Source organism: Cavenderia fasciculata (assembly GCF_000203815.1).
Source record: "Cavenderia fasciculata unplaced genomic scaffold Scf_Dfasci-F-a-25c12.r2-5, whole genome shotgun sequence".
In the NCBI taxonomy this organism is placed as follows: domain Eukaryota; phylum Evosea; class Eumycetozoa; order Acytosteliales; family Cavenderiaceae; genus Cavenderia; species Cavenderia fasciculata.
Window position 1 is genome coordinate 1,846,890 of NW_004457729.1, and position 27,498 is coordinate 1,874,387.

The following is a 27,498-nucleotide window of genomic DNA, read 5'->3' on the forward strand; positions in this document are numbered from 1 at the left end:
ATCAAAAAAAAAAGGGTGACTGTACAATAAATGGCATTAATCTTTATTTATATTTAAATATTTATAATTATTCTTCCATGACATCTTGTTCCTCTTCTTCGACACCGTCGTGTTCCTCTGTATCTGGAGAACTCTTTGATTTCTTTTTCTTTTTCTTGTTTCCTTGTTCCTCTTCCTCTTGTTCCTCTTCTTCTTCTTGTTGCTCTTTCTTTTTCTTTTTTGGTTGTTGTTTCTTTGATGGCGTTGAAGGTTTTTGTTTCTTTTTGGGAGAAGGCGAGGCTAGTTTAGCTATTGGTTCAATTGATACGAGGTTCTTGATCAATTGATCGCCATCCATTTCTTCATCGCTGTCACTATCTTCTTCCTCTTCTTGTTCCTTTTTTCTCTTTTGGAATTTCAATTTCTTTTTATCATTCTTGTCAGAGTCTGCAATCAATTCTACCATCTTGAAAATATTATTCAATGATATAAATAAAGGATTTTCTTCATCATATTCAAATTCTTTTTTCTTTTTCTTTTTCAAACTATAGAAAAGGAATAAGATATGTTAACTTATATAAATAATTGATTATTATATTCTATTCTACATACATTTCTTGAGCTTCATCTGGAGTTAGTTTTGGAATGATATAACTGACAACTCTAAGGAATTCTGGATTTTCTGGATCTTCGTGATTGTTTGATTCAGTTCCAAAAAAGTATTCCATAGATTTGACAAAGACACTTCCAAGGGAATTTTTTCTGATAAATTGTGTACATAACCATCCCAAAAATTCTTTGAGTCTATCAAACATATATTGCTTGGTTGTCAACTTGGGAGGCTTGGTTTTCTTTTTGGTTCCTTCTTCTTCGTCGCTTTCATTCTCGATTTCGTCTTCTTCGTCAGAGCCTTTGGTGGTCTTTTTACCCTTTTTAGGAGTCTTTGATTTCTTTGAGTCATCTTGTTGTTGTGGTTGTTCATCATCCATTTCTTGATTACAGTTTTCGATACAAACCAAATAAAAGTTCTTGAGGCAAGAGAAAACCAATTCCGATTCCAACAACATTCTTTTGATTCTACCTCTGAGGACGCTGAGATATTCAGTGATGGTGGCAATTGATTCTGGGCCAGGTGAGAGAGCAACTTGCTTGATGATATCACCTACGTTGTTTGAATGCAAAAGGCCACATTGAATGGCTTGAATTGATGAAACAATCAATTCAAGCATTTGTTCTTCTCCCTCTTTATCCAACAGTCCACATGGATCTTTTGTGATGTGGAATGGAATTGGTAAGGTTTTCACTTCTTCTGGTTCGCTTTCTTCTGGTTCCTCTTCATTGCCCGAGTTTTCACTCTCTTCATTATCAGCCTCTGACACTTCCTCGCTTTCTTCACCTTCAGATGTGGTTGTTTTCTTTTTCTTTTGATTCTTTTTCTTTGGTGTTGTAGTGGATTTACGAGAATTTGATTCAGATGGTGATAATCTCTTTGAAATTTCATCAATAATCTTTGTATTCACTAAATAGGAAAAAATAAATAAATATATTAATATTTGTTTAAAGGGTTCCCTTTGATCTTATTATTGTATCTTACAAGTTTTAAATAAAATCTTTAGATTTAATTCTAATAGTCTTGAAGATTCTGGAATATGGAATGAATAAAGATGGAGTGGAGTTGATCTTAAATTTGGATTAAATAAAATCAAAACTTCAATCATTGTTTTAAATGTCTAAAAAGGAAAAAAAAATTATTAATTAATTAAAAGTTATTCTTTGTTGTTGTTCTTTGTGGTATACATACAAAATGTCTAAGATTAAATGAAATACTATCAGAGTTTAGAATATTATTCATTCTATGAATAAATTGATAAAAGATAAAGACAATATCTTCATTGAGCTCGTCGATGAGTGGATTTTCACGATTGATAGAGGCAGAAACTTCTGTCATGAGCCACATGATGTATTGCGACAAGATTTGAGTTGACAAGACAATGATTCTTTCTCTAGACTCTGGATTATTTCTGATTGGTTGACCGACAACACCCTCCATCAGTGGGAGCATGACGAGATGAATGTCTACACCATCAATCTTTATCCATCTTCCAATATAAAACAATCTCTCGAGTTGAAGGATGAGAGAGTAGAGAATGGATTGTCTCTCGCCACTATCCAATTCTTGACGATCTGGGTTTTGTTCTCCAAAGTCTTGTTCTAGTTTTTGGACAGATTGTGCCAAACTATTAAAGATGGCTTGCACTTCTAATCTAAAAATGGTTTTGAGTTGCGTTGGTACGTTTGACAATGATTGTAGAGAGAATGCAGTGGTTTCAAGCAATGATTGTTGTGGAGCCAACATGTAAATGTCTTTGAGTGATACAATCAACTCTTCATACTTGGTCTGTTGTCTCATGTCTTCAAACTTGTCCAACTTAAAGTATTGGGTCATTTCTATGATATTCTCACAAAATTCATAATTGGTCTTGTATTTTCCCAACAAGTCTGGAATGATTGGTAAGAAATTATCTGTTACATCTTTTTTTGGTTTTTCATACTAAATAGATAAAAAGAAGAAGAAATACAAAAATTAATATTAATCTTTTTCCAAAAAAATATAATATTTAAAACATACGACATCTTCTTCAATTTCTTCTTCTTGGTCGTCTTTTTGTTGATCTTTATCTGTATGGAATAATTTAATATTTGCACCACAAGATATTTTAACAGAGGCATTGATGATTTTGGCAATACAATTTAATTGTTTATCGGAGATATCCTTTTCATCGAGATCAGAAAGGAAATTAACAAAGAATGGCCAATCTGTAAAGATCTTTTCTGCTTGACCCCACATTGCCGATACGAGATAGTATGGGATTTCTGGAGCCTTTGATTTGGTTGAAAGGAATTCAATAATTGCATTTAATTCTTCTTCTCTTACTGGATATCTAACATCTAAAAATAAATAAATAAAATTAATAAATATAAATATATTATATTTGTTGAATATTTACCTTTTTTCTTATTTGTAGTTAATTTATCTTCAGATTTCTTTAATACAGTTTTATAAATAAGGGCACCAGTAGCACTTGATAATTGAGCATTATCAACTGTATAATTTTGACAGACTGCATCCAATTCCTCTTGCTCCAATACTCCTTTTTCATACATTGTAGATACCAAATTGATTGCTTGAATACAAACTTCTACATTCTTGTCAGATGTTGCCATTTCAATCACTCTCTCTTTGAATTTACTTGTAAATTCTTCCATTTCCGCATTTTCATTACCATAAAGTTCATTTAATGCATTGATTGTTGTTAATCTAACCTCAAATGACTAAAAATAAAAAAATAATTTGTAAGTGAATAAAGTAACTAAATATATAATTTACTACTACTATTATTCCTTGTTTCTACATACACTATCATTTAAAGCATAACCAAGATCTTGAAGAATTGGTTTTCCAGTTGGAGGTTTATCATTATGTTTGACAAGAGCAAATTGGGAAAGTGTTTGAATTGGCATTGATTTGGCCCATTCAGTAACCGATGAAATACACATACTACGAGTTTCTGGATAATTGTCAGAGATTCTAGTCTTGATGAGTGGGATCAAGGTGTTGAGATGTTGTTCGACTACTTTCTTTTTACTTTGGTATAATTGTTCATTTTTCTTGTATTGTTCAAATGATTCTGATTCCTTGTTTTCCTTGGCCAATCTCTGTCTGGTGAGTGTGAGGTCTTGTTTGATCTGAGCCCATAGTTTGATAAGTGTGTTGGCAAGTTGAATGGCAGCCAATGTAGAGGCATATCTGACACCTCGTACCTTGAACATTCCCAATTTGTTGGTCCATGGGATAACCATATTCAAGAGATAGGCCTCGTGTTCAAAAAAGATCGATGTCTGACACTTGGCATAGATGGCTCTAAAGAACTCGATAAAGAGGTTGTGCAAACCCTTGGCCTTTTTACCTCCAATTGGAAAGGTGGAAGAGTCTTCAACAGCGTCATTGTAGTCTTTGGCTGCATCATCAAATGACTTTTCAGAAAACTCTTCATGAGTGATCGATGCCTCTCCTCCACCAGCCTCTACAATCAAATTAACCAAATAGAATATAGACTTTTCAGCATCTGATTCCCAATCCTTTATCCATTGCTCTACTATCTTTGTCAAGTTTGATTTTGGTTTACATAAACTTGCTACAAATTGTAAATAAATAAATTGTCTATTAATAAACTAGAAACTAATGTGTTTGTTGTATTTGTGTTTCATACCAATGATAGAATAACCTTGATGCTTATTAAAGTTTTTCTTTCTCTTGCTTGGTGACTTTGCAGGAGTTGTTGGTTGTTGTTGTTGTTGTTTCTTTGGTGTTTGTTTGGCAGTAGTAGTGGTAGTCTTGGTGGTCTTAGTGGTCTTGGCAGTAGCAGCAGCCTTTTTCTTTGTTGGAGTTGATGATGGTGGTCTTCCTCTGCCCCTCTTTTTCTTTTTCTTGTCTTCTTCTGGAGAATAGTCTTCCTCTTCTTCTTCTTCAATCTCCTCCTCCTCGGCAGCACTAACGTCACTATCTTGTTGTTCTTGTTCACTGTCACTCGATGATGGTGGAGATGGTTGTTGTTTTCTGAGTACTATAGTTCTCCTCTTTGGTCTAGATGCAGTAGTTGAAGGTGCTACATCTGGTGTAGACTGCTTCTTGTTTCTCTTCGATGGAGTCGCTTGTTGTTGACTGGCATCAATGTCGGCTGGTGGTGCAGGTGTACCACTACTACTATTAATATTGTTATTATTATTATCGTCGTCTTGTTGGTCTTCCGACACTACCTTTTTCTTTGTTACCATATCTATCTATATATCTATTTTGATGATATCAATATAATCATTAATATCTATCAAACTATAAATATATAAATATAAATCAATAATACTAAACTATGAATGTGAAGTCGATGCAAGCTCTGAAAATAATTGAAAAAAAGGAGGGAAATCCAAACCAACTTGCACTTTGTTTGTTTTCGTAGCAATTTAATTTAGTGTACATACGGTTATGATATGATCCAACAATTCTTATCATTTCATTTCTATATACACCCAAATATAAATAAAGAATATAAGAGATGTAAAGTAGGTAGTAATGAATTGTGTGAGAGAGAGAGAGATAGAAGATATATATATATTAATATCAAATGACTAACTTTTATTATTGTGTACCCTGTAGGTTGAACAAGTGATAAGACATTTGGGTGGTACTATCTATTATGAATTTAGATCAGATACAATCACTCATGTGATTGCAAGTAATGATACTGATCTTGTAAACGACATACCAAAAGAGATACTAAAACTAAATACTCTTCAAAAGATTGTAATCATCAGAAAGAAATGGCTTATGGATTGTTTAACTTATCAAAGAGTATTACCGTATGTTGTTGTGTGAATGAAAAAGACAAACAAACAATAGTATATTTGTATACTGACTAATTAGTCTTTTTTTGTCTACTTAGTGTAGAATATTATTTATTGGATCCTAAATATATGATTATGAAAGGATGTAGATTGGCAGTTTATCAACTACCAAAAGACCAACAACTCAAAGTGAGAGCATGGATCGAGTTGCATGGTGGTAAATATATACAATCGTTTGAACAGAGATGTACACATGTACTGGTCAAACGAGGAGACAATGATTTGAAATCATTTCCTCGTGGTGAATTTGATTTTAATAGAAACATCAAGTTTGTCTCTGTCGATTGGTTCGATCAATGTGTATCGAGGGGATTGTTTGTATCTGAACGACCCTATCTATTACAACTTCCTCCATCTAGTCCAACACTCTTCCAAGGACACTTGTTTTATGTGTCTAATCATTTTGGCATAGATTCTCAATTGGCCATCCAACAGAAAATACAATCTTTTGGTGGTACCCTAGTCGACTCTAATGGTAATAATATGATTGGACCAACGACAACATTATCAGGGATGGTTTCTCCATCACCTGAATCTGGTAGTAAAAGTAAAAAGAGTGTATTTCATATTTGTAAAGATCAATCAGATCCCCATTATATAACTATATCACAACAACAACCATCAATATCATCAACATTAGCATTGATGAGACCATCAATTGCAGTTTCTACAGATTGGATATCAGATTGTATAGAAAAGAACAAAGTAATTAATATCTATGAAGAGATATTGTATCGTCCAATCAGGGTGATCAAAGATCAAGAGAAACAATTGTACAAACACTATCTCATATCTATATCCAATTATAATGGGATAGAGCGAGACCACATCAAAGCACTCATTCAAGTCATAGGGGCTAAATACACTAAAACCCTATCACTAGGCAATACACACCTTGTCTGTAAACTAAACAGAGGTTCTAAATATCATTTTGCCAAACAAACTCATGTTGCCTCCTCCTCCTCCTACATTAACACCAACAACTACAACGGCGGTATCCCATCGGAAAAAGGTATTCAAATCATCACAAAACAATGGTTAGAGTATATTGTAAACAGACAATAATAAAAATCAAAATCAAATAGAAGGAAGGAAATATGAAAGACACACGTCTACGGTATTATAATCTAATTTACTCTTGTATACATTTTGGATAATAATGCCGATGCAGAAAGGGAGGGTTTACAACAGAAAAAGTGAAAGTTCCCAATTGGATGATTCATTGAAAAACCTTGAGCTCTATGGGCCAATAGATGACACCTTCACTTTTAAAATGACGCCTGCTGAGGCTTCCTCCCTAACAACACCTAGTCCTGTCCAGTCGATAAGATTACTTTTTTGGTTATTATATTGTTGGTATAGTAGTAGTATTAACACATAAAAACAGAGAGCAACAATAACAACAGTGGTGTATGTGTGAAGTGTGTCAGACAGAAGAAAGTGAATTACATGGTGCAGAAAATATCTCACCAATAATAATAATAATAATTTAGTAGTAGCATTATTACTGTAAGAGTACCTACCTACCCTACCTATCAACAACAACAATAATAATAATAATAATAATAGTATTACTTTAATAAAGAGTACCAACACAACACCAAATCTACATCCTTTTTTATTATATGTCATTGTAAATCTATAAGAAGTAGAGAGAAGATAAAAGATAATAATAATAATAATAATAATAATCTGTTAGACTTTATCAATCAGCTAGTAAACATTAAGTAAGTTGTAAATTCATTGATTGGTTAGATGAAAAGTATTTATTAACAAAGTACTAGTACTACTACAGAAAAAAGAGAGAAGAATGCAATCAGAGGTATTGGGTTCATCGAATCCACCGCCTTCATCGACCACTAGCAATACAACCAAGACAACTGAACAATTCTGTGAGGTATGTGGATCGACCAACGTGCAAATTTGCACTGGCTGTCTACTTGTCTACTATTGTGGTGAAAACCACCAACTCTTGCATTGGCCAGTACACAAAAACAAGTGTTCTGCTTTGGACAAGCGAACTGATTTGATTGGTCGTGCAGAGAGATCAAAAGATCTAAGAAACAAGTCTGAAGTTGGAGGAGGAGGAGGAGGAGGAAGTAACTTGAATCTATCTAAATCACAACCTCAACAACAACAACAACAACAGGCATCAACAGCAAGTGGAGGTGGTGGTGGAACAAATAGTGTACTTAAATCAGCGGCAATTGTCAACAAATCATTGGAAAAGGGTAGTAGTAGTAGTAGTAGTTCATCAACTACCACCCTGGGTGGTAGTACTGGAATGGGAGTGGGAGTGGTGACTACTACACCAGCTACCAAAGCAGCTATCAAGGCTCAATTCAACTCTAATGCATACCCACCACCATCTGCATCACCGGCTGGTGCAAATAATAATAGTAACTTTAAAGGGTCTCCTGTCATTAGTAATAACAACAATAAGAAGAATAATAATAACAATACTGGTGGAGAAGGAGGAGGAGGAAGTATCAAACTATTACAACAACAATTACAACAACAAAATACACCTGGTGCACAACCACCAGTACAAAGAAAACAAAATGGATTGAATAATAGTACTTCGGCTACAGCCACAGCTACAACACCTCCACCAGTTGGAGGACAACCTTTTGGAGCACTTAAACAAAAACCTCTATCTCAATCAACTCCAACTACGCCACTTGTTCCAACCTCTCCAATTGTCCAGCAACAACAACAACAACAACAACAACAACAACAACAAGATTTAACCCAAACTATTCAAGAGTTACCATTACCTCCACAACCATCTCCCATCATTGTACAAGCAAATAATAATAATAATAATAATAATAATAATAATAATAATAATAATAATAATAATAATAATAATAATAATAATAATAATAATAATAATATATCAACACCACCATCAGTATCCAATTCATTTATTAAATTTAATTCCCCTACATCTACATCTACATCAACATCTACATCTGATTCACCAAATACTAATAATAATATCAATAATAATACAAATGAAAAAGAGGAAGGAGTAAAGAGTATTCAAAGTAAATTGAATCAATTAAATTTTCAAGTTCCAGTTGCTGGTCATATGCCATCATCTTATTATAGAAGATCGGTTATGACATCGTCACTTGGTAGTGTTAAAACTACTTCTCTCGATAATGGTGAGATACAATCCAACAATTCTATTTCAGCACCAGTCACGCCATTACAGACAAATACAGTGACTGTCATGGATCAAGGTTACTCTACTACTATTGATCCAACTCCATTAAATATATCAAGTAGTTCTGCGTCATCTGCAACGTCTACGACAGCTTCTTCACTCAATACATCTACATCATCCTTTTCAACAACTATTTCAAACAATAGTTCCAATACAAATTCACCGCATTTCAATACGATCCAACCAAACAAGACAAATGGCAATGCATTGAGAGATGCAAAGACACACGCTAGAAACAAATCAATGCCAGTCGATATGTCAAGAGGTGTAACATTGGCTAATAACAATAGTAACGACGAACAATACGACCAAGATCAAGATGAATCATCGTCATCATCTTCATCTGGGTCAGAAGACCAATCCTCGACGTCATCGATGCAATACAAGGAGAAAAATAGACCAAGAGGATTTAGGGTAAAGGATTCAAATGTAGAGTGGGAGGCTGGTTCTATAGAGTATCGTCCCAAGCAGACAGGTGGAGGAAACCATTTGTTGGGTTCAAGAGGACAGAATCAACCGGCGACAGCACCAGTGGGAGCAATCATTGACAGTGGTGCAGAGCAGACTGATGACAAGGCGTTAGTGTCGGGTGAGCCTGGAGATGGAGGAGATGCGGCGGCAGGTACGTTGCCACAACAACAATCTGCAGGTTCAAGATTTGCCGGTAAACTAAGAGACATTAAAAAAAAGGCGGGTGTTGTAAGCACATTGACCAAGAACAAGGTGTCAGAGGTAGCATCCAAAGCAAAGAAATCAATTAATAATACGATGGACAAGCAGACAGCCGACAGTCTATCAACACAACCACCATCGACACAGCCACCACAACCCACCTCGGAACAACAACAGCAGAGAGCAGCAGCTGGAGGGGCTGGCGAACCAACAACTATATTTGGACAACCTTTGGAAGTAGCTATCAAGAGATCGGCCAAACTACATCCACTACTACCAGATATTATCTACAAGGCCATTGAATATATAAGAGAAAAGGGTATACAGGAGGAAGGTATATTTAGACTAAGTGGTAGTGCATCGGCCATCAACGCACTCAAACAAGAGTTTGATGAAGGTGGTAATGTCGATCTTTCACTACAACTCGATCAACACGTTGTGGCTGGTATACTAAAACTATACCTACGTCTCATTCCCGAGACTGTATTTACCGAAAACTTTGCCGATGAATTAGAGGCATTGCGTGAAGGTGGAAATACAAACGATGCAATCAATATGCGTATTCGTGGTTGCACAGCCATTCTCAAACAACTTCCAGAAACCAACCGATGCATACTACACCATCTCTGCTCTCTCCTCAACACCATTTCATTTGAACCTGCCACTAAAATGTCATCTGTCAATCTTTCCATTGTTTTTGCTCCAACCCTCGGTTGTCCTCTCGAAGTCATGACCGTTTTAATCGATTACTATGAACATATTTTCTCTGAACAAACTTATACTTATATGTAACCAAAAAAATAATAATTAATAATTAATTAGTAATAATAATAATAATAATAATAATACCAACTTGATAATAATAATATACATGTATAAACAACTCCAAATTTATTTATTCCAGAAAATCCCAATGCCCAAAAGAAAAAAAAAAAGAAAAAAAAAACAAAAAAGAAAAGAAAGTAAAGAAAGTAATACTTCTTTATTTAATTTAATTTTCTCTCCTACTACTACTACTCCCTCCTTCTATTCAATTTATTAATATAATAATACTTTTTTTAATAAATATATTCAAAAAATTATATACCATATTTGATTGATTGATTTCTATTTCTATTTCTATTTGATTGATTTATTCTATTCTATTTTTTGATTGTTTAAAGAGGTAACCAATCTAATAATAATGGAGTGAAATAGGTAATGAAAATATCGCAACCGGCACGTTGAAGACAAATGAGTGATTCCAAAACACCTTGTTTTAAATCGATACCACCGGCAGCTGCTGCATGGTACAACATGGCGTACTCGCCACTGACTTGGTAACAACAGACTGGGACGTCTACGGCATCTTTGACCTCACGGACAATATCGAGGTATGGACCAGCTGGCTTGACCATGACAAAATCAGCACCCTCTTCAGCGTCTCTAATGGCTGCACGTTTGGCAAGTTGACGAGAAGCAGCTGGTAATTGGTATGCAGAACGGTCGCCAAACTTGGCACCGGATCCAGCAGCATCACGGAATGGCCCGTAAAAGCAACTGGCAAACTTGCTGCTATAAGCCATGACAGCAACGCGACTTCCATATCCCTCAGCATGTAATATAGTTTTAATGGCTGCAATACGACCATCCATCATATCAGATGGAGCAATAATATGTGCACCAGCCTTGGCAAATGCAAGTGACATTGCAGCAAGACGTTCGACAGACTTTTCATTGTCAATGACTGGTTCATCGTCGCTGACCAATACTCCGCAGTGCCCATGATGAGTGTATGCACATAAACACACGTCACAGGCAATACAAAGTTGTGGAAAGGCTACCTTGAGTAGACGGATGGCCAGACACACCGGTGACTTGTCATCACTGGCCAAGCTTCCATGACCATTCTTGTCTTGAGCATTGATAATAACACCAAACAATATAATACTCTTTAATCCCTTTTCTACCAATGGCTTTAAGAAATCTACAACCAAATCAACTGATATTTGATAGTTTCCTGGTAATGCTAAATATATATTATTAATGACTATATCTATCTAGATCTTGAGATGAATGGTTGAATGTTGACAAGATCTGTTCTTCTTTCTTCTTCTTGACAACACGTGATCATTCGCACCTCTTCTCTCTTCTAGCTTCTCTTATATATATACATTTGATTTCAGTCTTTGTGTTTTGTTGGTCAGTTACAAAGATTGGGTATATTAACTGTGACTTGAGGATGGTAGTGTCACCTTGCCATGATCTTGTTACAGGGTGTGCATATCCACTGTGCAAATAATGTTTGAATGGGATTCTTGGTTGACTCGACATCGTTTAGCGTTAACGTTACTACTATATTATATTATAATAGTATAGTATAGTATAGTATTATCTCTCTTTCTCTGAGATTGAAATGACACCACACGCTTGTCCAATGATTGCGTAATCAGAAGATAAAAGTTTGAAAACTAAATTAAAATCATTTAATTTGAACACCTCACGATCATTGGACATCAAACACAGCATTAAAACCTTTATATTCATAAATGTGATATATATGTGATATACGTATACGTACGACGTAATACCAACCACCATATTTGGAACTTAACTGTCTCTTTCTCTCTCTCTTTCAACTGTTTCAAGAAATGAAATGAAGATAAATCACAATCACATTTATATATAACCAAAGAGATGATATGTGATATATATTCTTCTTCTTTTCAAGAAAGGTGTGTGGTTAAACTAAAAAGAGAGAGAGTGTGTTAAATCGACACACACACACACACACACAGTCACAAACTATCCAGTAGTAGTAGAATCAGTTACTGCATTATCATCACCACCACACTGCTGTCTGACATCGATCCCGATGGTTATGTTAACAAAAGTCTATCTATGGTGTTCCGAATAATAATAGGGAGGAAGAGGAGTTATACATAATTGTATAGACGTCAACCAACCAAACCAACTGAAACCAACCAACCAATCCAACCACACCTGTTTAAACAGGTGAACAGACACTGTCTCTTTCTCTATGTCTCTGTCTATCACTCACACACTTCTCTTGTTTTAAACAACACTATAGAGAGATGTGATATCACCTAATCTAAAAGATAAAGAGAATAGAGAATGGATGATGGATCATCTAAAGAGTTTATTGGTCGATAGCATACATCAATGCCGATTGACTTGATTCCATGATTCTGTACTACTAGTTTGGTAGTGACTTTTAATTTATTTGTAGACTGACTACTGGATTAAAAGGATGATATGATGGATTAATGGGTAATTACCATACCAAGTTTAGAGGTTCTATGGAACTGAACTGGACTGTCAACGGTTTCCAGTTTTTTTGTATGGGCATGATAAACTATAAATATTTGGTTCATTTGTTCAATTCAAATCATCAAATCAACTTTTAATCAATAATCAACTACTAAACTAAACTAAAATGACTATCCTTGGTAAATATTATAACTATAATATATAATGTAATAAATAATATATTAATATTCTTTTGTTTTTGTTTTATTTTATTTTTTATACTTTAGCCTCTCTTTCCTCAATGAACATGTCCAAGCTCGGTTCATCCACCAAATCATCATTTGCTGGATCCAGTTACTTCTCTTCCCAAGGTGGTAACTCTGTTGCTTGTGGTGGTTGTGGTGGTGGCTCCAATGGAGGTATCAAGATCAATGCCGACATTGATCTCAATATCAACCTTGGTGGTTTGGTTGGTGGTTTGGTAGGTGGATTGTTGGGTGGATCTGGATGTCACTCTGGATGTCACTAAAAATGTATCCTCTCTCTCCAAAACCCAACAACTTTGTATCGATTCAAATTGTACAAATAATTACTACTACCTACCCTACCTCTGTTGTAACACACCCATCCATGTATACTAGTTTAGTTAACTCCTATAACTAAGTATAATAATAATAATAATAAATAAATATTATAAATATATTTTGTAAACAAAAAAATTATCTTTTCTATTTTTGTTTGTGTTAAAACTCTTACACTCTGAAACTCCTTATTGGGACATGTGCCTCTTGGTGTGCCCCCTTGTTTTTTCGATCGATTCAAACAAGAAGAAGATATTTTTAAATGTGTCATTGGGTGGCTCCTCCCTCTCACTTTCTTCCCTCATAGTTAACTATCACATCACATTCACCTTCATTTGATACACGTTCATCAAGTAGAAGAAGAAGAAGAGATAAATTCATTCACACACCCACCCTCAAAAAAACAGCACAGGAGAGTCAAAAGATCGATCAATTGATTTATCGCTTCAAGTCAATAACCTTTCCTTCCCTTCTTCTTAAACTTAACATATGTTTCATCACTTTTAAAAGTTAGTCATAATAATATTAATAATGGAATCAAGTCAACCACAACAACAACAACAACAACAACAACAAACTAGAGAAAGGAAAGCATCGTATTTACCATCACTGAAAAAGTTACATTTACAAAGAATAGATGTATTTTCAAAGGTACCTGATAACTTGGTACAAGGTGTAAACAAGAATTTCAAATCTGTCTTTGAAAAGCATGACTTTTCTGCATTCCTTTCATTTGGTGGTCACCATCATCATGATAGTAGTAGTAGTGATGCTCAACAACATGTAGATGATTGTGCTCAGTGTCACGAGTCAGAGGATGTATCATCTAAACGTGGTGTTGATACTACTACCAAGGTTGGCACACCTATTCAACCAACGGTAGTACCTACAACTACTACAGAGATTGGATCACCTTCGGCCAAGAAATCTACTGCTATCCTTACTGCTCTCTTATCACCATTGCCAGACTCACCTATACTCCAACTAAAATCAACGTTTGAGGTTGTTACAAAGACCAAAACATTTGCAGCGGTATCAAACTTGTCGCCAGAAGTACAAACCATGTACACATTCCTCTTGAGTCAACTGCTACTCGAACACTCTTTGGAAAAGTGTCAACAAGTTATTCCAGTATTAGCATCGACTTTTGGTATTGATGTAGACAGTCACAATCGTTTGGCATCGACTGCCAATGAAATAGTGTCGCATTATCTCACAGAGTTGAGATTCCGAAAAGACAAGTTTGAACAAGGCAATGGTGTGCACAAAGAGACAGAGTTTACATCGTCGGCTGAATACACGTTGTGGAAAGAGACAACTACCAAACGCATATCGGATCAGTTGGCAGTGGCCTCTAAAGAACCACTCCATCGCGGTACACTCTCCATCACTGTTGATTCGGCCAAGAACCTAAAAATCAAGGACAAGGCAACCAAGTCATCAGACCCCTACGTATGTCTACATTTAGGTGACGACGATTACAAATGTCATACTAGTAAGTCGTCTGGACACGCACACAAAACATCAGTTAAAAAGGCTGATTTAAATCCAGTATGGAACGAACACTTTAACTTTTCAGTTGAAACACCTTCGGATCACTATATTATTGCATCGGTATTTGATCACGATATCGTTACAAAGAATGATTTCATCGGGACTGTAAGCATTGACTTACAAGATGCTCAAAGACCAATCCTCCCCATCACCAACATCACCAAGGAATATCAACTTCATCCAAAGGATAAAAAGAGTATTTTTAATATACTTGGTATCAAACATCACTCTGACCACAATAATAATGGAGACGCGGCATCTACAGAAGTTTTAGGTGATATTAAATTATCCTATTATTATCTATCACGTGATTTTATTAAATCAGAGGATATTTCATCATTATCAACCGAGATTCTATCACTTTACAATGCAGATCATCATCACAATATGGCTATTCTAATTGGTTACCTAACCAAAAATGAAACAATGTCTATTCCAAATGAAATCAATCAACTTTTAATTCAATTTGAAAATAGATTTTGTATTTCTTCATTTACAAGATTAACAATGTAAGTATAGAAACAAAAAATGAAAACAGACCAACTATAATTATAATAATAATAATAATTAATGTTTCCTTTATTTCTTTTTTTTCAAGATTTTTAGAAATTATATTAGAAAACTTTACATTAAGTTTAGATACTATTTCATCAATTTATCAAATCTTGACTCAATTATATAATGATATTCATAATGGTAAAATGATTTTAACTATTGATATGGTATGTTTCGAAATTGCTCTTTTTAAAAAGATTCATCTTTATTTGATTTTAATTATTATTTCTTCTCCTCATACCTTTTTCTTTCTAAATATATTTAGAAAACAAAAGTTCAAAGTTTATTAAAATCATCAAAACAATTATTTAAAAAGATGATTTCAAGATATGGATTAAGTTTCCCAGTTAATATTGATGAAAAGGGAGGTATTGGTGGTCTTGGTCAAGAGAATGGTAAATTATTACAACTTTCAATCTCTATTCTCAAATTGATTTGTAATATTAAATTAAATGTTGTATCACCAACCAACAAAAGAGCTTCATCAACTGTTGAAAATCAATTATTTGGTAAAAAAATTGATAAATATTTAATGGTAAGAAGAAGAAGAAGAAGAAGAAGAAGAAGAAGAAGAAGAAGAAGAAGAAGAAGAAGAAGAAGAAGATTATAAAAAATCAATATTGGTATTAATTATTTTTAATTATTTAGGATTATTTTGATTATTTCTTTACATTGATTAAAGAAAATTCATTGGTTAAAATAGAAACTTCAAATGAATTTGAAAATATTGTTGGATTATTAGATATTTATGATGCAATTGAAGTACAAATTACAAATGATGTAGATATTTATTCCCCATTTTTTGGTAATGGTATTGATTTGGCTACAAAGTCTGTCGTATCCTATTATACAATGTTGAAAAAGGAAACTGTTTCAATCATGTCAAAGGAAAAAGAAGTGAGTATGGAAACATTTACACTATTAAAGAAAATTCAAAAACTTCATAATGGTATCCTAAGTTCTTATCAAGATGAGTATGTAAATAATAACAATCAAGATATTTATTTTATTAACAAATGTTGTTATTTGTTATTTTTAGTATAAAGAATATAAAGATGGATTTAGATGTAATGTTTATACCATATTTAAGATTATGGATTGAACAAGCAAAATCACAATTTAAATCATGGATTAAAAGAAGTTTGGAAAAAGAGAAATGGGTATCGTTGGATGCCAAAAACAAAGTACTCCATTCATCAAGTGTCATTGATTTATTTTCAATTTTTGAGATTGGAAAGAATCATTTGGTTGGATTGCAATTGGAAAAGGCTGTTGACAATGTATTGGTAGATTATATAGGTGTGGTTGATGAAGTGTATAATGACTATCTCGATGCTGTAATGCAAGCTATTCTCACTGACTTGAATGAAATCTTCCACGAAGTTGTCGATGAACAGATATTCACCAAATTGATTTCACTTATTGTCAAGAGTAACAATAAGACAATCTCCACTTCTGGTAGTAGTACACCACCAGGTGTCATTCCATCGACCAGTTCAATCAAGACACCATTATGTGTAAAATTGAATTGTATCGAGTTTTCGAGACAACTCTTAGACGACCTATCGACCGAGATGGAATCCAAGTTCCCAGACTCTGCCGATAAGATTGGCGATGCTTTGGCACGATCATTTAGCAACTCGAGAAAGAAATACGAGTATGTCATTGATTTGGCTATTGCCAAGCTGGGTCAATGGATCGAAGTGTCATTTGACAATATGCTCACCAAGCTACCACCCATCTCTAAAAAGTCGGCACCCAAACTCGAAACGATCATCACCTATGACCAAAAGATACTAGACCAGGCTATGGAGCCAATGACCACCTATCTAACACATGAACTCAGTACTCTCAGCTCGAATCTCTACCAAACCACATTCTCCAAGTTCATCAAGGGTGTATGGCTCGCTTTATGGGTACAACTCGAAAGAAGAATCTTTCCAATTGGAGGTATCCAAAAGGAAGGAGAAGAACTCATCAACCAAAAAATATCACTGTTTCTCGGAATTTATGCCTCTATGGAAGACTTTTTCAATGCAGATGGTGATGGTATGACAGTAGAGCAACTTCGATCCACCCAACTCGAAAGTTTGACATGTACCATTAATGTATTCTATACACCAACCGCAGAATTGATTGAAATCCATAAAAAGTTGATTACATCCAACCAACAGACCAATTCTACGACCACCCAACAAAAAATTGACACTTCAGTTTTAACTGTTAAATTGGCTTTGGATGAAAACTCACCATTTTCAAAATCAACAGCTACACTTCAAGAATTACACATCATTGCCGCTTTATCTTCTAGATTGACAGATTCAGATGCCAAAAAGTTTGTTACCAAAACAAAACATGACTTTAAAAATAGAATGATCAATGATAAATTTAATATTTCATCATCTGATACTTTAATTCTAAGTATGTAATAATAATAATAATAACAATTTTTATTATATATTAACAAAAATATTTGATTTAAATTTAGAATGTAAATGTCAAACTTCATTTGGAATTCCAACTGTAATCTATTTAATGAGTAATAATATTTGTTGGTCATCACAATTATCGTATAATGAAACAAAGATTGCACATCCATGGTCAAAGATATCACAAGTTTTCAAACAAATCACAAAAGAACACAAGGAAACTATTCATATTGTCATTGGTGAACAAAACTTTGATCTTTGGGGCTTCCGTTCAAACAAGGTTGCTTCATTCTTTTCAACTTTATTAAATGTTGCTTCAAAATTTAATCAAAAGGTAAAGAAAGAAAATATTTAAATTAAATATATCAATTTCAATTATTAATACTCATCCTATACATTGCTATTTCTTTTAATTTTAGATAAAGAATAATGTTGAATTGGAAACCAAACAAGATGATACATTATCAATTGACAAGGACCATGTTTATTTCTCAACATTGTACAAATTGGCAGAAAATGATAAGGTCTATGAAAGTTATGATTGTTTAAAGAGAGGTATTATTGGTAAAATTACACTTACTGATCACTATTTCTGTTATCAAAACAATGTAACATACTCTACTCAAAAATATCTTTGGTCTGATATTTTAGAAGTCAAAAAGGAAGATACATTCTTTAGCACTGGTGTCATTATAACATTTGATGCTACCAACAAGAGAAAGGTATTTAACGGTCTACACAAGAAACGTGATCATTTGTATAACAATATCATCCATTTGTGGAACAAATATAAATCAATCCATTCAAATAAACTTAATTTGCAATAATAATAATATTATTATTATTATTTGACAAATATATTTTAATTGTGTTAATATTTATATCTTTCTCTGTCTTTTTGTTTATTACATATTTTGATTCTTCTTTTTGTTTTTGGAAAGATCTACCATTCTTGATCATAATAATCGATATGAGCAGCTGATTCAAAGTTGTTATCGAAAATTAATCTCACCAACTTGGAGGCTGAATCAAATGGACAAACCAATTTACCAGAGTCTTTCATATCAACCCAATGTCTTTTTGATTCTTGGTCGACAGTGTTTGCTCTAATCTCTGCTTGCATGTCTGTATCCATTGGACCAGGTGCATAATTTAATGCCTTGAAATTTGAAATTGATTTACTTTCTTCATTCAAAACTTGGATAAACATTTCTCGACTATTTAACCCAAAGTGGCAAAGTGTAAAATATCAATGGCAAAGTGTAAATTAATAATGTTAGTAACATTTAAAAAAAAAGATCATATTTGATATTTATCTATTCATACGTACCCAGCTTTTGCTGAGCAATAAATACTCCAAGCATCATATGCCTTGATGGCAGCCAAAGAAGAGACATTGATGAGGAAAAAGGATGTGTTGGGTAAAATTGGATTATTCTGTTCTTTGATCTTTTCCATAAAGATACTATTGGTAACTACAAATGAAGTCAAATTTGAATGTATATCATTTGAAATTTGTTTAAAATTGGATAAACTATTAAATTATAGAAATTAATAATTAATATTTATTTATAGCACAACATGATTATTATATTACATACCTGTCAACTCTTTTCAAAATACTTAATGCACCATGATTATTAAAAAATATGACCTTTTGATAATCCTTGAATTCAATCTACAACATAAAAAAAAAAAGAAAAGAAAGGGGAATATTAATATAGAAATAATTATATTAGTTTAAATTGATGACAACAAACATTAATTAATGAATTTCTAAAAGCAATTTCAGTGTCTTGAATATCACAGAAATCAATTGCAAACTTGTTTACCAATACATTGATTGATTTGTTATTGAATTGTTCCCTGACCATTTTCTCTGTTGATTCTAGATTGCCAAGTGATCTTGCATAGAGGTATAAATCAATGACGATTGAATTCTGGTCAGATGATGCTCCATCGTCATCATCATTTGGTAAACGATTTGTAGTTTCTTTAATCAACTGGTCGACTATAGAGTAACCAAATCCCCTTGATGCACCTGTTACTAATGCCAAAATCTTCATTCTCTTTCTATCAATCTATCTTTGTCTTGATTTATCTATATCTATCTGTCTAATAACAATAAGCTTATGCTAGCAACTTATTGTATTGACAACAACAAGTTAGGTAGAGCCTACCACACCACTCCACTACTTCCCACGACTTCTCTCATGATATTATATAATAGATTAATTATTGTCGTGTGGTGCTATAAAACTCGACTAGACTCGACTCGACTCTACTCGTAGTGAAGGGAAAAGTCGCTGAAAGGTGGCCGACCCCAGCCCGTTTTTACCATCAATATTACAGAAACACTCGTGTGTCTTTGATGAAAAGAGTATTATTATGCTAAAGCTAAAAACTTTGCACTAGATCTTGAACAAGATCCATGCTTTTACGTTAATTTTCTTTTATAGTCATCGATGACCTACTTACCTAACGTCTACCTACTTACACATTGAGAGAGGAACTTTGATTGACAGACCACGGGTCATAAATACTAGTTGATTCAATAATAATCGACAATATGGTCAGTGTAACGATTAGTATTTATGACCCGGGTAACGAATGTGACTCTTTGATATCCAGTACGCATTGTATCTATGAGTGATGCTACGATTGTATGTTTCTTTGTTCTTGGGATGACGATTGTGCAATGTGATATTTATATCGAGAATATAAGAACCTGTTGATCATTAATAGAATCAGGGACATCATCCCTTTCAATTTAAAAACTTCTCTTCAACTTACTGACAAACTTTCTTCCTACTCTACTGAGTACCCTTTTTAATCATCTTATCAAACATTCACAGAGGTTTTATCTCTTCTTTGCTCCAACTCCCTACTATCTATAGATAAGTTTGTTGGACGATATTCAAGCTGATTCTGCTGCTGTATTTCTTTATGTAATATTTTGTTGTAGATCTCCGTATGTACGTCACTCTGCGGCCTGTGACTGTTCGATACGAATATATTGTATAATTTGTGGTCTTCTTCTTCTCTCTTTGATTGAAAATACTGATCAGTTGAAAAAAATAAATAAAAAAAAAAAAACAAACAATCAACTTCACCACCCCCACAAAGCCTCATGTGCTCAATCTTTGTTCCTTTAACCCTTCTTTCTTTCTTTCTTTAACCTAAATTAATAAACAAGAGTTCAACAAACAAAGTCGAATACCGATCATTCATTGTTTGTATATAATCATCAACTAGTAGTAGATATCACCAAAAGAGCCTCCTCCACCAATAATACAGATATATATATAAAGAATGTCATCATCTACTCTTACACTTGGAAACATTGTATCAAACTTTTTTGAAACATATAAAGCTAGAACACCAGCCAAGCTCAAGTTTATCGATCTTTTCTTGACCACTACTTTCATCACTGGTGTTCTTGTGTTTGCATACTGTTGTTTAGCTGGTACTCATCCATTCAGTGCCTTTTTGGCTGCTTTCATCTCTACTGTTGGTTCATTCGTTTTAGCTGGTATGTTAAACAAACAAACAATCAATCAATCAATCAATCAATCAATCAAATCAATCAATATCAGTCGATCGATCAATCAATCAATCAACATGTCACAAAAGACAATTTAAGAAAGATGATCACATTCTAACTTTCTTTTCAATTCATACATAATATCAAACCAATTACAGCTAGTTTAAGAGTTCAAGTAAACCCATCAAACCACTTTAGAAACATTTCCTTTGAGAGAGCCTTTGCAGATTTCCTCATCTGTAATTTCCTTCTCCACTTTGTTGTATTCAATTTCTTGGGTTAAATAAACCCTCTTCATGATGATATATTAGTAGATAATAATAATAAAACTATAAATTTAAACCAAGTATAGATAACAGGTTAGGTTATAATAGATTAATAGAATCATTGTACAGATCAATTGCTATTTTAGGATTATGAATGAAACCAAGTTTTCTCCTAATTATCTTCAAAGTGTGAACATCAAGAATTGGATTGAGTGTGGGGGGTTAATTATTTTCATTGTTTTCTTTCTTTATTAATATTAATTTACAGATAAGATAGACAGATAAGATAAGACAGACAGATATTATAGTATCTTTGTTATTGTTCTTAGGAAATGAAATTAAAATTAAAATTAATAACAACTTTATTGCTAGCACTGGTTTTATGTGCAGTATTCTCAATCAACGTAGTTTCATCAACTCGTGGTGATAACATTAGAATTCAAAAGAAATCAAATCAGATTGGAATCATTGGTATGTTGATTGATTGATGATCGATGATTTAGATAGATGATCGATACTAAACAACAACATTTAAACTCTTTTAACTTTATTTAGGATCTGGAATTGGAGGAGCATCATGTGCATACTATCTAAAGAGAGCATTGGGAGAAAAGGTTGATATTACAGTATTTGAAAAAGAGAATATTGTTGGAGGTCGTGCTCATGTGGTTCATGTAGATGATGAACCTGTAGAGATTGGTGGCAGTATCATTCATCCACTCAATGAAAATATGAATAGACTAGTTCATCAACTCGATCTACAAACCTATCACCCAGAATCAAATAGTTCCTATGCCATCTTTAATGGCAAGGAAATCATTTTCAAAGAGAATGAATATCTATCCATTATTGATAAATTTAAACTCCTCTACAACTATAGACTTGCTCCAATTAAATTTCAAGGTATAACACCAAACAACACAAGCAACAAACATAGTTTACCATTAATTTATATATTAATATATCTTGTTTATTTATAGTTCAAAGAGACAAGATTGTTCAACAATTTTTAACAAGTTATGGATTTATAGAACCATTTGAAACTATTCAAGAATTCTTTGATAGAATACTATTACCAAATATCACTAAAGTGACTGCCAAACAATTCATGGTTGATGAGTCTGGTATTGGAAAGGAGTTTATTGAAGACATCCTCTCTGCAGCCATCAGAGTCAATTATAATCAAGAGTATGACAAGATTGCTGCATTTGCTGCATTCATAGCATTGGTTGGTGCTGAATCCAATTTATATGCTGTAAAGGGTGGTAATTATTTAGTTGCCAAGGGTTGTCTAGAGGTATACAAAAATTATATATATATATAAGATGAACAATGAATGAAAATTTATTTATACTTTAACTTTTGTTATTATTTTAATAGAAATCAAAATCAAAGGTAATTCATTCAATGGTTAAATCTGTTACAAAGATTCAAGATGGGGAACATCAATACAAGGTTAAAACATCTGATCAAAAGGAATATGATTTTGATATTGTAATCATTGCAACACCATTGGAACTTTCAAAGGTTGATATTATTGGAGTAGATGGTATTGATTCAATTCCCAAACGTCAGTTCAAAACGGTTCACACCTATTTGATTGCAGCCAAGTCATTAAATCCAACTTATTTTGGTTTACCAGCCGATTCTGTCCCACCAGAACATATTCTCACCTCTCACAATACCTCTATTCCATTTTATGTTGCATCAAGAAATCCAAGAGGAATGCTCAAGGATGGTAAAATACTATTCAAAATATTCAGTCATTTGGATTTGGACGATAAACTCTTTTCTCAAGTATTTATTGACCATAAAACTCATGTTCAGTAAGTATAAATAATAATAATAATAATTATTATTCCAAATCCTTCATTATTACTCTTCTTAACATTTTATTAATTTATTTTTAGAAAAAATTGGAAAGCTTATCCAGTATTATCACCAGAGAATTCATTCCCACCAATTAAATTGGATGAATCAGGAGGATTGTATTATATCAATGGATTTGAACATGCAGTTTCAACAATGGAGACTGAAACTATTGCCAGTAAGAATGTTGCCAAACTCATCACCAAATCTTTGATTACCATATCTGATTTCTATTTACCACTCTTTAAGAGAATGGATAACATTGTAGATGATAGTGCACCTGACAATCTAAATAGACCATCAACTACACATGGTTCATCATTTCCAAAAGATGAATTATAAACCAAACCATATAGTATACTTTTGTTGTTTTAAATAATACATTTATTTGTTTATATATTAATTTTTTTATTTGATTTAATTTTTACCTAAATTCTTTTTTGCTTGAACTTCAGCTGATCTTTTAGCATCGTCTTCAGCATCTAATTGTTTTTGTCTAGCTTCCTTGGCCTTACGGATTGGGATGAGGTCTATGTATTTCTTGATCTTTTGTTGTTGTTTTGGAGTGAGAGTGGCTTCCAATTGAGGAGAGTTGGTAAAGAGACTCTTGAAACTGTTGATTAAAAATTCGAGTTCGTCAACATCGTCGATTGGTGTCTCAAAGCCGCCACCTTGTTCATTTTCAAATAGTTCATCTTCTTCTTCGTCTTCATTGTCGCCGTCGAGGTCTTCACCTTCAAACTCGGCCTCTTCAATTTCGCCATCTCCCTCGAGCTCGCCTCCATCGTCCAAAAACATGGTCAATTGTTCGAGTTGGTCGAGATGTCTTTCTTCGGGGTCGTCTACGTCCTCGTGATCTGCATTTTCATTGAATTGGAAGTCGGCATCGCCTTCGCCAAACATGTGTTCTTCATCGTCGTCGTCGTCTTCGTCTTCTTCTTGTTCAATGAAATCATCGTCGCCTTCTTTCTTTTCTCCTTCCTTTTCAATTTGCTTTTCAATGGTCAACATATACTTCATCATTTCCATGACGTTGGCAATGATGTGAGTGGAGCCGGCCACGACAAAGGCGGGTGTTGGTGTGATGGCGAGCATCGAGCAGAGACCGAGCAAACAAATCTTCTTGTCGTAGAAACGTTGCAACAACTTGATCGAAGCAAACCATTTGATAAAGACTGGTTGAACGAGATTGTGACGCATCAAAAAGTCGACAGTGATGGCTGCGTTGTAAAAGAGACAGTTGGAGACTTGCTCGAGCAAATAGACGGTCAATTCCTTGGACATTTCATTCTCCTTGCTAGTGTTGAGGAGACGGCCACAGGCAGTCTCGAGCACGTGTGGGATGATGTGGTCGACACGACCACGGCAGCGTTGCAACACGGATTCCATGATCTTGCAGACCTCGCCAGCCTCGAATGCTGGCATGTTGATGTCGCCGAGCACACGCTTGTACATGTCGACAATCGACTCGAGGTAGGGTCCGCCAGTGAGGAAGTGTTCAGTGCCATACGAGATAAAGTTGTCGAGTGGGTCGACCATGCTGTCGATCATGTCGAATGCACCCTCGTTAAAGACATGGATGATCGAAGGGAACAACGTCCACATGAGGGGACTGATCTTCTTGGGGTAGTAGGTGAAAAAGGTGAGGATGTTGCAGGCAGGCTCGATAAAGAGAAGTTGCTCGGGTGTGAGCACCTTTTGGAGGAATGGCACGACGATGGGCTCGAGTGCGGCGTACAACTCGGGTGACTCGGCTTCTGCGAGGGCACGCGAGATGGTTTGGAGAGCCGACATGCACTCGTTGGCAGCCATGCCAGAGTCGTCGTCTTCATTCTCGCACAAACGCATAAACGTCTCGCACAAACGCTGAGTCAACGAGATTGCGTATGGGCCAATCTCATACTTGAAACGACGGATGATCGAGTCGATTGACGTGACGAGGTCGTCGCTCTCAATATCGTTCATGAGTGCAAAGAGACGGTCCAACAACTGCGAGAGTACTGGACGGAGCTCGTCGGTACCTTGCTTGGAACGCACCAAGTTGCAGATGGAAGTACCGGCACGAACACGGACTGGTAAGTCAGCGTCGCCGAGCAAGTTGAGTGTGAGACGGAGTGCATTGGAAAAGTTGGAGACGTTGGAAAAGGGGATGTTGTAAAATTGTGCAAATGCCCAACAAGCTTGACCACGCATGTATCCAAGTGGCGACTGTAACTCGGGGAATACATGCAACACTAGCATGGTCTCGAGGTTGCCGCGGTAGAATGCGATGCCCTTTAAGTAGTCGCTGAGATGGCCGAGGATGGCGAGAGCGCCGTATTTCTCGCCGGCGTTTCTGGCGGCGGGGTCAGCGGTCGACGAGTACTTGTGAAGCACCTGCATGCACAGGGCAATCATATTGTCAAACTGTTGACGACCACGCTTCTCGACGAGGAATTGGATAAAAGAGTGTGCCTCGTTACGGGGACTGTACACATCCTTGAATGCGTCGTATTGGGAACGCAAGTATTCGTGGGGATCCTCCTCCCAGAGCTCGGCGTCGTTTTGGCTAAAGCAGATCAATGGGAAGATAATCTCGGGGATAAAGGTGGGCAGCAGAGTCTTGAGAGCTGGGAACACCTTGCCATAGGCAATACTTGTGTTAAAGTACTCGATGAGACGCTGCAAATAACGCTGGTGGAAGGGTGTGTTGGGTGGGGTGGCTCTACGTGCCTGCAAAATGTCATAGTACACCTTGAGCGTGTTGATGGCGTAGCCGCCCGACATGTACAACTTGGCCAACTGCACCTTGGTGGCAAGGTCGTCCTTTCTGGGACGAGCCGACTTGATCAAGAGTGTGTGAAAGACATGTGCAACGGTGCTCTTGAGCAACCAGAATGGACTACGTACAACCTTGTCCATGTCACCAAGACTGGGCAATGGAATAGCTAGAATACGGTAAAAGTGAGCCATCCATTTCTGGAATACTTGCTCTTGCACGATGATAGGGGGGATGTCGAGATTGATGGCGTACAAAAAGATCTTGGAGATCTTGCGTTGCATCACGGCAGCATCTACATTGTCCGATGGTGCATTGGCAAGTGTGTCCAAGATATTCAACATCAATGGGATGACACGCTCGCAAATGGCAATCAAAGGAATACGCTTTTCACCCGATGGCACAAATTGGAATTTCTTGATACCCAATTGCAAACCAATGATACCGTTTAGTACGAGTTGATCGTTGCCCGAGTTGATGTATTCGATGGAACGTTCCAAAAGCAATGGCCATTTCTCGGGGAAATCACGGTTGGCAATGATTTCAATCATGTGTTGGATCTGTCTCTTGACAGGTCCGGTTGTTTGTACCAATGCCTCCAACAAATTGTCCTTGATGAATTGAGCATCGATATCGCTCATCCTGGCGACCTCGTCTTCAATCGATCCTCTCCATTTTTGAACAACCATATTCTTTAAAAAGATTGATGCTGCATTCTTGATATCATTGTTGACTTCATTACTTGCCAATATTCTTAATAATACTTGTGAATATGCTTCCATTGATTTAAACTAATGTTGTAGTAGTAGAAGAGAGATTGTATTAGTCTCTCCTCTTACTCAAAATATAGATTACGTATATATATATATATCATAATCTATCTACTACCTACCTTTTCCAATTCAGCTTCAGCTTGAAGTCTAACAGCATCATCATACCCAAAGGTATGTGCAAGAGCAATGACTGTTGATTGAATTAATTGCTGTTGGTTCATCTTCTTCTTTCTTCTTCTTCTCTATTAAAATAATCGATACAAGTAGATAGATAGATAGATTGATTGATTGATATTGTTTGAGATATAGACGTAGATGATCGTCACAACAAACAAACAAACAAACAATTTACAAACAACACATTTTTTTTTATCTCTTTCGTCAAACTCATCGCAAGTGGCAAAACCGAACGAAAAAAAAAAAACAACATTATTTGTAATAATTATTTTTATAAAGTAGCCGAGATATTGATAGAGATAATAGATAATCTAATCTATCTTATTTATTGAACAATATTGACTGGTCATCATTCCTCTGATCATCGAGTAACATCCCCATTAAATTTAACATTAAGGTC

General features: G+C 35.0%; 9 protein-coding genes across 9 annotated transcripts; 5 read left to right on the plus strand and 4 right to left on the minus strand.

Annotated features, from left to right (window-relative positions):
• Positions 1–67: 67 nt before the first annotated feature.
• DFA_01052 (STAG domain-containing protein) lies at positions 68–4,815 on the minus strand (the record flags this gene model as incomplete). The annotated part of the gene is made up of 8 exons (XM_004358970.1): positions 68–524; positions 592–1,498; positions 1,574–1,709; positions 1,781–2,530; positions 2,609–2,928; positions 2,988–3,312; positions 3,397–4,175; positions 4,251–4,815. The coding sequence occupies 8 exons, from the start codon at positions 4,813–4,815 to the stop codon at positions 68–70; spliced, it is 4,239 nt and encodes a 1,412-aa protein (XP_004359027.1).
• Positions 4,816–5,025: 210 nt separating this feature from the next.
• Positions 5,026–7,166, plus strand: DFA_01053 (uncharacterized protein; the record flags this gene model as incomplete). The annotated part of the gene is made up of 7 exons (XM_004358971.1): positions 5,026–5,097; positions 5,192–5,394; positions 5,478–5,986; positions 6,017–6,212; positions 6,354–6,482; positions 7,025–7,072; positions 7,139–7,166. The coding sequence occupies 7 exons, from the start codon at positions 5,026–5,028 to the stop codon at positions 7,164–7,166; spliced, it is 1,185 nt and encodes a 394-aa protein (XP_004359028.1).
• An 83-nt stretch (positions 7,167–7,249) lies between these two features.
• gacZ (MYND-type zinc finger-containing protein) lies at positions 7,250–10,135 on the plus strand (the record flags this gene model as incomplete). Its single annotated transcript, XM_004358972.1, has 1 exon — positions 7,250–10,135. One exon carries the CDS (start codon positions 7,250–7,252, stop codon positions 10,133–10,135), a length of 2,886 nt encoding a protein of 961 aa, XP_004359029.1.
• Positions 10,136–10,500: 365 nt separating this feature from the next.
• Positions 10,501–11,656, minus strand: hemB (delta-aminolevulinate dehydratase; the record flags this gene model as incomplete). Its single annotated transcript, XM_004358973.1, has 2 exons — positions 10,501–11,351; positions 11,497–11,656. 2 exons carry the CDS (start codon positions 11,654–11,656, stop codon positions 10,501–10,503), a joined length of 1,011 nt encoding a protein of 336 aa, XP_004359030.1.
• A 1,123-nt stretch (positions 11,657–12,779) lies between these two features.
• On the plus strand, positions 12,780–13,121 carry DFA_01056 (hssA/2C/7E family protein; the record flags this gene model as incomplete). Its single annotated transcript, XM_004358974.1, has 2 exons — positions 12,780–12,792; positions 12,880–13,121. 2 exons carry the CDS (start codon positions 12,780–12,782, stop codon positions 13,119–13,121), a joined length of 255 nt encoding a protein of 84 aa, XP_004359031.1.
• A 583-nt stretch (positions 13,122–13,704) lies between these two features.
• Positions 13,705–18,538, plus strand: DFA_01057 (uncharacterized protein; the record flags this gene model as incomplete). Its single annotated transcript, XM_004358975.1, has 9 exons — positions 13,705–14,668; positions 14,753–15,236; positions 15,326–15,449; positions 15,548–15,791; positions 15,823–15,905; positions 15,931–16,256; positions 16,322–17,703; positions 17,771–18,045; positions 18,131–18,538. The coding sequence occupies 9 exons, from the start codon at positions 13,705–13,707 to the stop codon at positions 18,536–18,538; spliced, it is 4,290 nt and encodes a 1,429-aa protein (XP_004359032.1).
• A 116-nt stretch (positions 18,539–18,654) lies between these two features.
• Positions 18,655–19,777, minus strand: DFA_01058 (sepiapterin reductase; the record flags this gene model as incomplete). Its single annotated transcript, XM_004358976.1, has 4 exons — positions 18,655–18,870; positions 19,038–19,245; positions 19,313–19,389; positions 19,472–19,777. The coding sequence occupies 4 exons, from the start codon at positions 19,775–19,777 to the stop codon at positions 18,655–18,657; spliced, it is 807 nt and encodes a 268-aa protein (XP_004359033.1).
• A 1,246-nt stretch (positions 19,778–21,023) lies between these two features.
• DFA_01059 (uncharacterized protein) lies at positions 21,024–23,732 on the plus strand (the record flags this gene model as incomplete). The annotated part of the gene is made up of 7 exons (XM_004358977.1): positions 21,024–21,243; positions 21,414–21,494; positions 21,912–21,992; positions 22,077–22,424; positions 22,502–22,818; positions 22,902–23,347; positions 23,432–23,732. The coding sequence occupies 7 exons, from the start codon at positions 21,024–21,026 to the stop codon at positions 23,730–23,732; spliced, it is 1,794 nt and encodes a 597-aa protein (XP_004359034.1).
• Positions 23,733–23,807: 75 nt separating this feature from the next.
• On the minus strand, positions 23,808–27,284 carry DFA_01060 (uncharacterized protein; the record flags this gene model as incomplete). The annotated part of the gene is made up of 5 exons (XM_004358978.1): positions 23,808–25,938; positions 26,280–26,317; positions 26,448–26,939; positions 27,041–27,161; positions 27,274–27,284. The coding sequence occupies 5 exons, from the start codon at positions 27,282–27,284 to the stop codon at positions 23,808–23,810; spliced, it is 2,793 nt and encodes a 930-aa protein (XP_004359035.1).
• Between the last annotated feature and the right edge of the window lie 214 nt (positions 27,285–27,498).